The sequence below is a fragment of the Hypomesus nipponensis genome, chromosome 2, assembly GCF_054491055.1.
Source record: "Hypomesus nipponensis isolate SF chromosome 2, ASM5449105v1, whole genome shotgun sequence".
In the NCBI taxonomy this organism is placed as follows: Eukaryota; Metazoa; Chordata; class Actinopteri; order Osmeriformes; family Osmeridae; genus Hypomesus; species Hypomesus nipponensis.
Window position 1 is genome coordinate 20,338,029 of NC_140362.1, and position 11,972 is coordinate 20,350,000.

General features: G+C 48.6%; 1 protein-coding gene across 1 annotated transcript in view; it reads right to left on the reverse strand.

The window, feature by feature from the left end:
- Window positions 1-8,323: 8,323 nt before the first annotated feature.
- The window catches only part of LOC146301459 (poliovirus receptor homolog), a 63,012-nt gene continuing 59,363 nt past the window's right edge, over window positions 8,324-11,972 (reverse strand). The window contains exons 7-10 of the mRNA XM_084668129.1: window positions 10,036-10,171; window positions 9,637-9,694; window positions 9,322-9,405; window positions 8,324-9,096 (exon numbers count right to left, since the gene is read on the reverse strand). Of these exons, the coding sequence (XP_084524255.1) occupies window positions 8,896-9,096; window positions 9,322-9,405; window positions 9,637-9,694; window positions 10,036-10,171 (479 nt within the window). The 3' untranslated portion in view covers window positions 8,324-8,895. The remainder of the gene's footprint in view (window positions 9,097-9,321; window positions 9,406-9,636; window positions 9,695-10,035; window positions 10,172-11,972) is intronic.

An 11,972-nucleotide genomic window follows, 5' to 3' on the forward strand; every position in this document is an offset into this window, starting at 1 on the left:
TGTATTCGAACACCTGCTGTGAGGAGAAGAAACGTTGACTTAGCAGGAACGACACGCGAGCTGGATCTGTAGAGGGGGCAGGAGAAAAGCCAATGTTGCAACTTTGCAGTACTTAAATCTCCACCCCCCTCCGCGGGTGTATGACGCCCACCTCTCGTGTCCTTTACAGACCCCTCACATCATTCACTCCATCCCCCTTCTCTCCTTGCTTTGCTCTCTCCCTCTTTCCCTCTCTCCTTCTCTTTCCCTCTCTCTCTCTCTCTCTCTCTCTCTCTCTCTCTCTCTCTCTCTCTCTCTCTCTCTCTCTCTCTCTCTCTCTCATGTGTGTGGACTCACGGCGAGTCTATTTTTAGACGTTGCGCGTCAGTCGCTCTCGTCTTTTATCGGCTCAGCTATTTATGTCGTATACACACATTTTTCTCTCCACATTTCCTCTTGTGTGTGTGTGTGTGTGTGTGTGTGTAAACAGGGGATACATGTATAGAGGGGACAGATGAGAGAAGGAGGCGTTTGTTGTCAGGGCAACCTCATCCAGTTGACGAGGGTTATCTGATGGGGGGTGGGGGTGACCCTATCGGCTGATTGGCTGATTTCCCTGTCCTTCCAGTCATTCCATACACACACACAACACACGTCAACGCGTCATGGTAACAGTCTTGCCTTTGGGAATGTCCGGGGCTTTTCACATGCTTCTTGAATCTGTTATAGAAGTGTGTTATACTGCACGTGTTTGTGTATGTGTGTGGTGTGTAAATCGCTTGGTATGTTCACATCCAAAGTGCCTATGAAGTGGCGGTCTTAGAGGACATCGAGGAAGACCTGGGGCCTTCTCGGGGGAGCTGGAGAGTGTGTGCTTTGAGACACACACACACACACACACACCAGGTGTCATTTGCGTGACGATGCCCTCATATGGCTCAGGACAAACTGCAGTAGCATTGGAGCATGACAGTGTTTATTGGAGTGTGTTGAAATGCTCGGTGATGCCACCCTCACGTGGTCGCAAACTCACACGCACGTTAACCTCGCCTGCCTGATGTTTTCAGTGCGACTGTTACTCTCTGATTCTTATAGGTGCCAGGCACAGCTCCTCGGCCAATCAGGTGCTTGTATTCTGGGCTGTCCTCTCCCTAATTGGACGATTGCAGTGGAGAGCTTGTCGTGATGCAAGTGAATGATATTAGCAGGCATCTATCCGGGCTAATGCTAACCCCTGTCATGACGTATGGTCGCAACCCCGCGCGGTCTCTCTCTGTAACACAGGGTCAAAGGTCACAGGTGAAATCACAGCAGAGGCTCATACACGATCTGACACTGCGGTTGATATCTGGCATGTGGCCTGAATATCCTCACGCGTCTCGAAGGTCGGTCTGTGCAGTAATGAAATGGAATCATGCTTTAATCTCCATGAATCACCACACTGGGTATGTCGTCGTCGGACTGACTAGAGTTATCACGGATGGTTCTGGAGATTGCGGGCAGCCATGCGGCTAGTGCATGGGGGAGGGGCTTCATCTGACGTCAATGTGATGTCGTGCGGTTTAAGGCAAGATCTACACGCGCACACATATCTGAGCGCTGTAGTTCTCCACAGGCGGTCACAAAGGTGCAGCACCGAAGTAGAATATCTATTTTCCTCCCCTTTTATTTTCATATCGGGCAACAGCCCCAGCTTAAGTAGCTGCAGCTCCCAGGTAGCACACAGTGTTCACTGAGCCGTGTTAGCACGTGCTAACACATCATCACAGGGAGGCGATCAATCACAGGAGAGCCGCCGTTCAGACTTCCAATCATTTAACTGTGTGTGTGTGTGGTGCACGTGTGTGTGTGTGTGTGTGCGAATGTAGTTTGTCAGGGCCGTGTCTATGTATGAAGAAAGAACGAAAGAGCATGTTTTGCGATAGACTCTGTGTGTTAACGTATGCATATGTCGGGTGTTCACAAAAGAGGGATTTTCGGTCGACGCTGGAGCGTTCAGTAATCATCGAGAGTGAAACATCTGGCTGCGTAGTGGAGTGATACACTGGATCGGATTGGCTGGACTCATTAAGACTCTCAGCCAGAGGGGCCAATGGGAGGGGAAGGGGGAGGGGAATGTGGAGAGGAGCAGGGAGAGGGGAAGGGATGCGGGCGAGGGGTCAAGGATTCCCTCTGCTCTGGGTTGGATGGAGTGCCACGGACGTTTTTTTTTCTCCAGCAGGATCACATTCACACTTGAACAACAAGCGACCTCAGTCACCTCCCGGAGGCGAAACAGCGGCCAGAAGGAATCTCAATACATTTGAACCGAGAACGAGCCAGGCTGACTCTTCCCGGCCTCCCCTCCCTGTTGACAACCTCATTTAGAAACGTCTGAAATCAGCTATTGTTTCAAAGGGGGAGGGGGGAAGGATTGATACTGAATGACTTCCTGCCGAGAAACAGGGAATGGGAATGTCTGTAGACGATTCCAGGAATGTTTCTGCCCAACTGGCAATGTTTCAGACGGACACCAGAAGGGATCCTTGTTTCCACATCTCACAATGCTTAGACTGCAGAAAGGGAACCGGGAACAATCCTCAGTGTTCAACTGGGACCGTCAAGAGGAGAGCAGTGCATACCTACAGCACAGCTGACGCCCCTCCATCTTGTGAACAGTCAACATTCCCATCAGCCTCCAAGAGGTTGTTTACTCCGTAGCTCTCAGCCGGAGACACAAACATTCCCAGCCCTTTCCGCAGTCAGACACATCGACTGTAAACAACCGATCGTGCCAGCCTTCTCCACACAGATCCACCATCAGCTCACCCTTCCCCAAACCGTCATAGATCATAACGAAGGTCAATGCGTCTGGTCCTGAATCAGTATCGGGATCCGCTGGATCACTGCTCCTTGTTGACTGGTAGTTGGTGTTTTAGGTCACGGCCTGCCCGAGCGACGAATCATCCCCTACGCTGACACATCGACCCTACAGCAGGCATCGCTCGGATCAATCTGTTAGCTGCCGTGCTCGTGTCTGCCCTAACGCTCTGCTCTGCATTTCCCCAGGCTGTCATGGTTTTCTTCAAAGGCTCGTCTGGCTTGTGAAGGTGGGGTTCGTCGGGTTGGAATTTGAAGTCACGCCGTCATTCATTCATGTTTGCGTCCGTTCACTTATATTGTAATATGTAGTGACAGTGTCATTCGAAGGGGCCTTTATAGATGGTCTGTAGACGCTCATCTAATCATCCATTAATATTCAACTAACCCTGCCTACCAACTAATCCTGAGTCTTATCTTAACTACTTGCAACCAACAGAGTTACTGTTGATAGTTATCTAGCATCTGTTGAATATTAATTGCACCCCTAAACCTGCAGTGTGATACAATATTGAATCAATTGAACAATTTTCTAATATTAAATACAATATAAACTAATAAATATACATCTGTAAGATACCAGTGCTTTCAACGTTTTGTGTGGGGTTGTTTGCTGGTGCTGAAGTCAAGTTGTGTTTTGACACAAACCATCTCGCACACCTCAGCAGCCTCGTGTTGCCTTATCAAGTGTCCTGGAAGCTTCTGGCCAGAACAAAGCGTGTGTGCTGGGGCCACATAGCTTTGCCGGGCGTGGCATCCCCCTGGTGCGTTGTTCCGGAATGTCTCCTAAGTGACATTCCGCTATTCCAAACCTCAGCAGGCCGACGTGAAGAAATATATTTTCTCATGAAATGTTTGAAGTGTGAATGTCCTCATTGTTTAACCAAGCCTCACGGGCAGGTTTGGCGTTGTGATGCGCTACATTCTATTTCAAGCATTACCATTCGGACTCGTTGGTGGAGCCGTCGTGAGGCACTGGCTAATGCGACGTGGTGTGTGGATCAAGGACCACTCTGGCTCCAGCTGTCCACCGGCCTTGTATGACCTACAGGCTCGCTCTTAATCCCCAAAGCCAATTTATCCCCCCCGCTCTCTTTCCTCTCTCTCTCTCTTGGTGTCTCTCGCTCTCTCTTTCCTCTCTCTCGCTCGCTCTCTCTCTCTCTCTCTCTCTCTCTCTCTCTCTCTCTCTCTCTCTCTCTCTCTCTCTCTCTCTCTCTCTCTCTCTCTCTCTCTCTCTCTCTCTCTCTCTCTCTCTCTCTCTCTCTCTCTCTCTCTCTCTCTCTCTCTCTCTCTCACTCTTTGTATGAAACCTTGCCTATAATCAGACAGATCTGTCTCTGTCTCTCTCTCTCTCTCTCTCTCTCTCTCTCTCTCTCTCTCTCTCTCTCTCTCTCTCTCTCTCTCTCTCTCTCTCTCTCTCTCTCTCTCTTTCTCTCTCTCTCTCTTTCTCTCTCTCTCTCTCTCTCTCTCTCTCTCTCTCTCTCTCTCTCTCTCTCTCTCTCTCTCTCTCTCTCTCTCTCTCTCTCTCTCTCTCTCTCTCTCTCTCTCTCTCTCTCTCTCTCTCTCTCTCTCTCTCTCTCTCTCTCTCTCTCTCTCTCTCTCTCTCTCTCTCTCTCTCTCTCTCTCTCTCTCTCTCTCTCTCTCTCTCTCTCTCTCTCTCTCTCTCTCTCTCTCTGTCAGAGACGAGGCTCATGCCTATCTTATCTCCATGGTCTCGAGCAGGAGTCACTCACCATGCTGTCTGGAACGGTCTCCCCCTCGTCCCCCGGCTGTCCCCTCACACAGGGCGTCCGTCCAGTCTGGGGTCACATCCCAAAGGGGAGATGAGGGACGGGATGGAAGAGAGAGAGAGAGATACCGAAATAAGGGTTTGGGTTTAGAGAGGCCCCACACTGTTTGTCTTTAGAAAAGGCTGGCGTCAAGAAAAGGCCACTCTTCTGCACTGGATACTTTTTAATCTTCTGATTCAATTTTCCTAATCTCAGTCACTGTTCTTTACAATTATGCACACGTACATGCACACACACACGCACACACACACGCACACACACACACACACGCACACACACACACACACCACGGGGGGGGGGCAGTCTTGTGTTAACTTCATCCTCTTAAGGGGCCCATAAGGTTGAGCGGTGCTGATTAAGTCCCAGGCCAAACGTGACCCTCTCTCTCCCCAGGCACACAGTGTAACAAGAGACGATAAGCTTGGCTTGACACATTCTTCTCTGTGTCATCTATGTCAAGTTCTTGTATTGTCGTACTCTTACTCAACTCACTATAGAAATGTGAGCTTTTTATAGTCGTTTAACCAGTTCATCAACAACACGTTAGAATATGTGATTAAAGAAGGTTGTTCTGACCAAACTACTAGGCCTACTGGTGTGTGTGTGTCTGTGTGTCTGTGTGTGTGCGCATACTCACCAACCAAGTAAGAACCACACAGGCCAACATGCTCATCATAGTGAGACACATGATGAGGTTTGGAAAAGCGTGTGTTGTCCATCAAGCAGCAGGAAACTCCCAGTGGGTGTGTGTTCACTCCCTCACTGGGGGTCTGTGTGTCTGTGTGCTATTATTGTGGCCTTTTCCCTGATTGGCAGCCAAGGGCACCTGGAGAGGCGAAGACAAATCCCTCCTTATCTCTGCACCATGACTCTCTCCAGACCCCTACTCTTCCTGTCTCTCCACGTCGTCCTCTCCTCGCCGTCCAATCGCTCTCTTTTGCTTCTCTATTTTTAAACAGCTTAACTGTCGTGTGAGAGGCTAAGGTCTAGTCTCCTACTGTACTAAGCGGTGCTTGTTAGTAGCTGTGCCTCTGCTGGTTGTCAATGAACAATCAAATTTGTAACACTTTGAGCAAACGTATATAATTTCACGCTGCTGTCATGTGCTTTCTGCTATTAGTCTGATCATTTAATGAGTAAACACCCCATTAGTAGCTATGAAAGAAAGAAATACAACCATTTGAAGATTGTCTAGTATTACTCCTTGCAGAGTTGGGAAACGTGAGATGGCAAAGAGCAAAGCTGATGCGGAAGACAGGAAGCGCCGTGGCTTCGACTCATCGATGGAGCTTTCTTAGGTTCTCCCTCTTGTATCACTGCACATCAAACACAATCATCATGAACTCAGTCCGCTGTCTGCTACTCTGTGCTCTCTGCCAATCAATTCAGATAGAACTTAACAATATTCCTCATGTTCTCCCAGATCATAAATATTATTCTTGTGTTTTATTTAGCAGACATTAACTACTTTATTGCAAGAAAAGGCCTGAAGCATACTACGAATCCCTTTTAATGATGGTATGCTTCATGTTAGTGATCTACCAGTCTACTACATCTTAGGCTTTGAATCCTGCTGCGTTTGAATGCTGCGGGGCCATCCAGGATTGATCAAAGCTGCGTGACACACATGGAAAGGGGACTTTGACGTAACCGCAGTGTAACAAGCCGGTAAAAACAGAAACCCGTTGTGGGCTCGTTCCTGATTTCTTCCACAACCGTCAATGTTCTCGTGGAATCCAGCCTTCATTCGGCCTGACCCGCTTCACCTCCTAACGCCCCAGCTTCCCTCTAACCTCTCCCTGGGCTTAGATCAGGGACACAGGTTCTCTCTGGCGTTGGGGAAAGGTGGATCAGTAATATCATTGAGCGGACCCTACAGGTGCCGCCGCCACCCCCCCCCCCCCCTCCTGCTCCTCCCTCCCTCCCCCCCGCCCCGCGGTGTCCTTCTGTGCGTGTGAACGAGCAGAATGCTGATCGAGGAGAACCGCAGCTCCTCAGATTGCAGAGTCATGCTGGGGCTGGGAGCTCCTGAGCACGTCCCTGCTCAGGGATGCTGCGCCCCACGCCCAGAGGATCCTGCTCCACGGCGCTGTCTCAGACCCCGCAGGACGCCAGGGGAGAAGCTGAAACCACGGCGACGCCGTGCGCCCCCCCCCCCCCCCCCAGGCAGGCTGCGGCTTCGTGTCGTCTCCGCGTGTCACGGGATTACCTGTAACTCAGGGAGCGCGTCATCTCAACCAGCACATCCTGTGGGCCCGTCTGGGTCGGGTGGCCTGGATGAGTCCCAGAAGGTTTTTCTGTCACGTGGGTCGAGGATGGGGCGTAGAGTCTGCGCTGCAAGGATGGTGTGTGTGTGTGTTTAGAGTACAATGTGCGTTACGAAAAACAAGATGATTTAAAACTGAAGCAAGGCCTACTACTGCATTGTGAGGCCTGAGTCTTCGTACGGCTGAATCCTTTCAGAATGCAGTATCCAGCGCCCTCTTGTGGCCCTTGAGGGAACTGTCTCTGGTGCAGTCCACAAAAGACTGCAGCATGAATATACCATTTATTTGAGTAAGCAACTATACATAATCTAGACGGTTAACAAAAGATTATAATCATATAAAAAGTGTTTATGCTATGCTCAATAATCCTTTCTGAGAATGTACACATTTGTATTTTATTCCTACGGGTTCAGTAATGTTCAAGAATATTCCGTCTGTCTGTAGCGGGGAGGCGTTGCGGTAATAATCCCTGGTGGCAAAGTAGTGGTACTGCAAGACCAGGGCATTTACCCTCCCAATACAATTATCACCTTGAATGACTCGACCAAGTCAAATGTCTCAGTTTATTGAATCACAGTATGTAACTTCATGATTATGAAAATAACATGCACCCAAACATCACAGTAGACAAAAGAAAAAGAGAAACAGGATTCATTTAAAAAAAAAAAATCATTACATTTAAACCATCATTTTGATTTATAATTTCTAAAGCAGAAACTCATACCCTGTCAGGACATTATTTTTCAAAGGCTCAGTAACAATGGAGTGATTTGCCTAAAATACCCCTGATGTGTGTATGAAAAAAACAGAACATGAAAATGGATTGTGTCAATCATATTGTAACAGGTTTAGTATCAGCTCAATTTGAATTCCATCCACTCAAAGAAGTAGTTTGGTAAAGACCTGAACAGACCTTGTCTGGACACATTTCATTTGAACACTAGCAGAACAACATGGGATCAGAACCACACCTTAACCAGCAGGCACAAGTAGTAATGGACCAACTGTCAACGTTTAAATAGTAACAGATTTTCCCTTTTTAACATAAAATCAACGTATTGCTTGACACCAAGTCCGGGGAAAAACTCTTTCCAGCAGCTATGGCTTTAGTAGGTTCTACGGTACACCTGAAGACAACTATGGGTTCCCTGTATTCTAAACCCTTAGGAACTATGGCTAGGAGAAAGGCTTAACTGACCCAATGACCAGGCCGAGGGTTTACTAGAACCCAGAGTTCGACACCCACTGACCTACGGATCAGTTTCACACCTGCAAGGTGAGGACCAGGGGGGGAAGAGGGAAGGGGGATCTGGCTCCATGGAACTGGGCCAAGTCACAGGTCAACAGGACGTAAAGGAGGTAACTGGACCTGGTCTGTCAGTGGTCTTCTTCCCAGCTGAGGGGGTGGGGGGGGGGGGGGGGGGAGGGGCTATCTGCTAGTCTGAGCTCAGGTTGTTTTCAGCGGAGCCAGGCTCAGCAACAGCAGATAATGGCGTCTCCACAGGGAGCCAAGACTACGCTGCGTGCTCCTGTCAACACACTGGCTGGCAGACACGCTCACGCACACACACACATTAACAAGTGCACGCAAGCATGAATGTAGACAAACACATGCTTTACACACACAACAGGCAGTAAGAGTTGCTCGCGTTCAGTTAACCACAACATGCACTGTGGGTGCAGTGTAACGTAATGTGTGTTCTAAGAACCGAAACACAGCCTCTTCAGACACACGAGACACACGCACACACATTCCGTCGTGCTATTCCAGGAGAGATTAAGTTATGGGAGCTAGTTTGGCTGATTTGTCTTCAAGCATAGTGGTATTTTGCTAACTGTTTCTGTAAAAAAACTGGACTATGTCATTGTTCTCAATAGCATCATCTTGTAGATATGGGATCTCTTTTTCTTTTTCTTTTTTTTAAGGATTCGAGTTGATGATTGTACTTCAACAATATGATCAGTCACTCACTCATTCACACACACGAATGAGCACACGCTCAAACAAACATGGCAGGGGACACAAAACTATCTCCACGGTTCACGCTAGCGGGAGGCTCTTGATACTCATTGGCCAGGTGAGCGTAGGGGGGCGGGACCTCGTGGTGGCCGGGTTCATCCCAACCAGAGGGGGCGCCAGCGTGGTAGTGCTCGCTGTCGTTACCCTCGTAATTGGCATCGTCGTAGTACGCATCCAGATCCTGGCAGCATCAAACAAAAGCACGGACACAAGAATGACAAACTCAGTTCCGCGTTAAAGAATGACTCGAAAGTAGGACAGACGTAATCACACTTCGACCAAATCATATACATCACAGTTATCATTTCAAATGAGATTTCATTATTACTAATTGATTTGCGATCAATAACGTGATGAGAGACAGTGTACAGCTACGGCATTCCAGCGCACGCAGATGACATCATACCGTGACTGGCTCGGCATCCTGGGAAGTGTGGTACAGATTCTGCAGAGGCCTGTCCTCTGAGACCGGGTCGCGGCTGGTGTTCAGCTGCAGGGACACAACCACACATACCATCTGCATCACACGCATCTCCGGTTCCTTCCTGTCTAAGGGCCGGCATTCAGAGCCTGAGGGGCACTAATCTGAGACCGGCCCTGAAGGGGAAGCCTTGATCTCTGGAGAGCTACGGCTCTACGTCCAACACATTGTGACACATTGTGTCCCTCACACACACACACACGCACGCACACACACACACACGCGCGCACACACACTCACCCTGTCAGTAGAGCTGTTGGTCTTCTTTGGGGGAGGGGGTTTGTACTTGGGGGGGCCTCTGGGGAAAGAGAGAGATGGATGTAATCATGTCAGTGAACAAGTCATTGGATAAGACACTGCCTGGTCTCTGTGGATGGACAGACAGACAGGAAGCAGACAGGCAGGAAGCAGACAGACAGACAAGAAGCAGACAGACAGACAGGAAGCAGATAGACAGACAGGAAGCAGGCAGACAGACAGGAAGCAGGCAGACAGACAGACAGACAGCAGACAGACAGGAAGCAGGCAGACAGACAGACAGCAGACAGAGACAGGAAGCAGGCAGACAGACAGGAAGCAGACAGACAGACAAGAAGAAGGCAGACAGGAAGCAGACAGACAGGAAGCAGGCAGACGTACTCTCCGTTCAGCATTTGATCGCGGCGCTTGCGGTAAAAGGCCACGGCAGTGCCGATGATGGCCAGGAGGATGATGACCCCGATGATCGCCCCGATGATGCTGCCTGTCGCAGGCCCTTTCTCAGGTAGACGAGTACCTGAGAGAGAGAGAGAGAGAGAGAGAGAGAGAGAGAGAGAGAGAGAGAGAGAGAGAGAGAGAGAGAGAGAGAGAGAGAGAGAGAGAGAGAGAGAGAGAGAGAGAGAGAGAGAGAGAGAGAGAGAGAGAGAGAGAGAGAGAGAGAGAGAGAGAGAGAGAGAGAGAGAGAGAGAGAGAGAGAGAGAGAGAGAGAGAGAGAACATCTTAATTTGTGGTCTATTGTGGTGGTTGGCTTCTGTCACATCCTTAAATAGCAGCCGAAGATCACGGGAATCTCCACTGTAAGACTGAGGGGAATAATTCATGATTAAAGTAGCGATGCTAGACTACGGGATTTAATGAGGGGACCTGGGACTAGGAGCTGAACCAGGCGTGAAGGATGAATCATTACCAATGATGGGTGTGCATAGTCCAGTGTCTGTGAGTGGGTCTTCGCCTTAATGAAAGCCAGTTGAGGAGTGTGCAATGTGTGTTGTTATTCAGGAAGGTCTTTATCAATGTTCCCCACACGGGTTGTTGAGAGTCAGGATGAGGTGCGACGGATGAAGCATGACCAAGTCGAACAGTAGAATAATCAAACACACACACGCACCGACTAAACTAACACTGAGGTTCGGCCAGCTCATTATTCTAACTACGTTTCCCGGGGGATTATGCTAATGAGAGGGCGGTAAAGGGCAACGGCGCAGCGAGCTCATTTGAGGAAGAGAATTCCAGTCAAAGTAATTGGTTGGCCTATGATTGAATGTTGTTAGTCTAATTACAACCGAGTTCTAATAATCAGCTACGTTCCTTATTTTCTTCTCTTCCAAAACTGACAAGGAAAATAACCTACTCAGGATCTATTCTGACATTTTGAAAATGTAACTGACAAATGACCAAGGAAGATGCTGGGAAAACGACAGAAAAAGTGAACGTCACAACTTTTGTCTTGCAAACTTTTAAAACGACAAACTTGTAAAAACTAATACCTCACTTCATGGAAAAACTATATGGACATTTTTTATCTCCGGATTCAGGATTATTAATACTATTAATTTTAAACGACCAATAATAAATCACTGGCATACTGCCTGCATTTTCTCAAGGCCTCTCGTAAAACGATCTCAGAGCGTTTAGCGCCGACATTTGCAGTCTACGGTGATAATCCTTCTGCGCTTGTCACGTTTCATGTGCCAGTTTAACAGGTCTGGGGAAGAGAGGCGGATGATTTACGTGGAAACCTAGGCCACACATGAATGTGTCCGGTTGTACCATTAAGAACAAAATAGCAGACTATGGTGCAGTACCACCCTTCCACCACATGATGGCACTATGTCTCCATTCAACAGATGCAGATCAGCAGCAATAACCAGGAACCACCTCCCAATTCTAACGACTACTTGCTCCTGTTTCTCCTATTTTATGCCTTTCCATTGCTTTTTTCCCCACCTACCAACGTGTCGGTACTTCTCCTGAGATCTCTCTACCTCCCTTCATCGCTTTCTGTCCCCAGAATACATTTAAAAAAATCATTTTCAAATGAGCATTTCCAAGCCCTCCACCTTAATATATGGAAAGTCTTGAGTCTCTAAAGAAGCTTGTACAGTCACCTCACCACCTAACTGTCTCTTTACACTATCTCCTCAGACCAGTTAAGACAATAGACAGAACAGGAAAGGGAGAGGGAGGGGGGGGGCAGATTGAAGACACAGCGAGTCGAGTCATCGTGAGTGACTGGTCACAGACTGCCCTCTGTGTTGGCATGGACACCAGCCATGTCTTGTACTAATGAAATCTCCCAGACGGAGTGTGTGTTACCC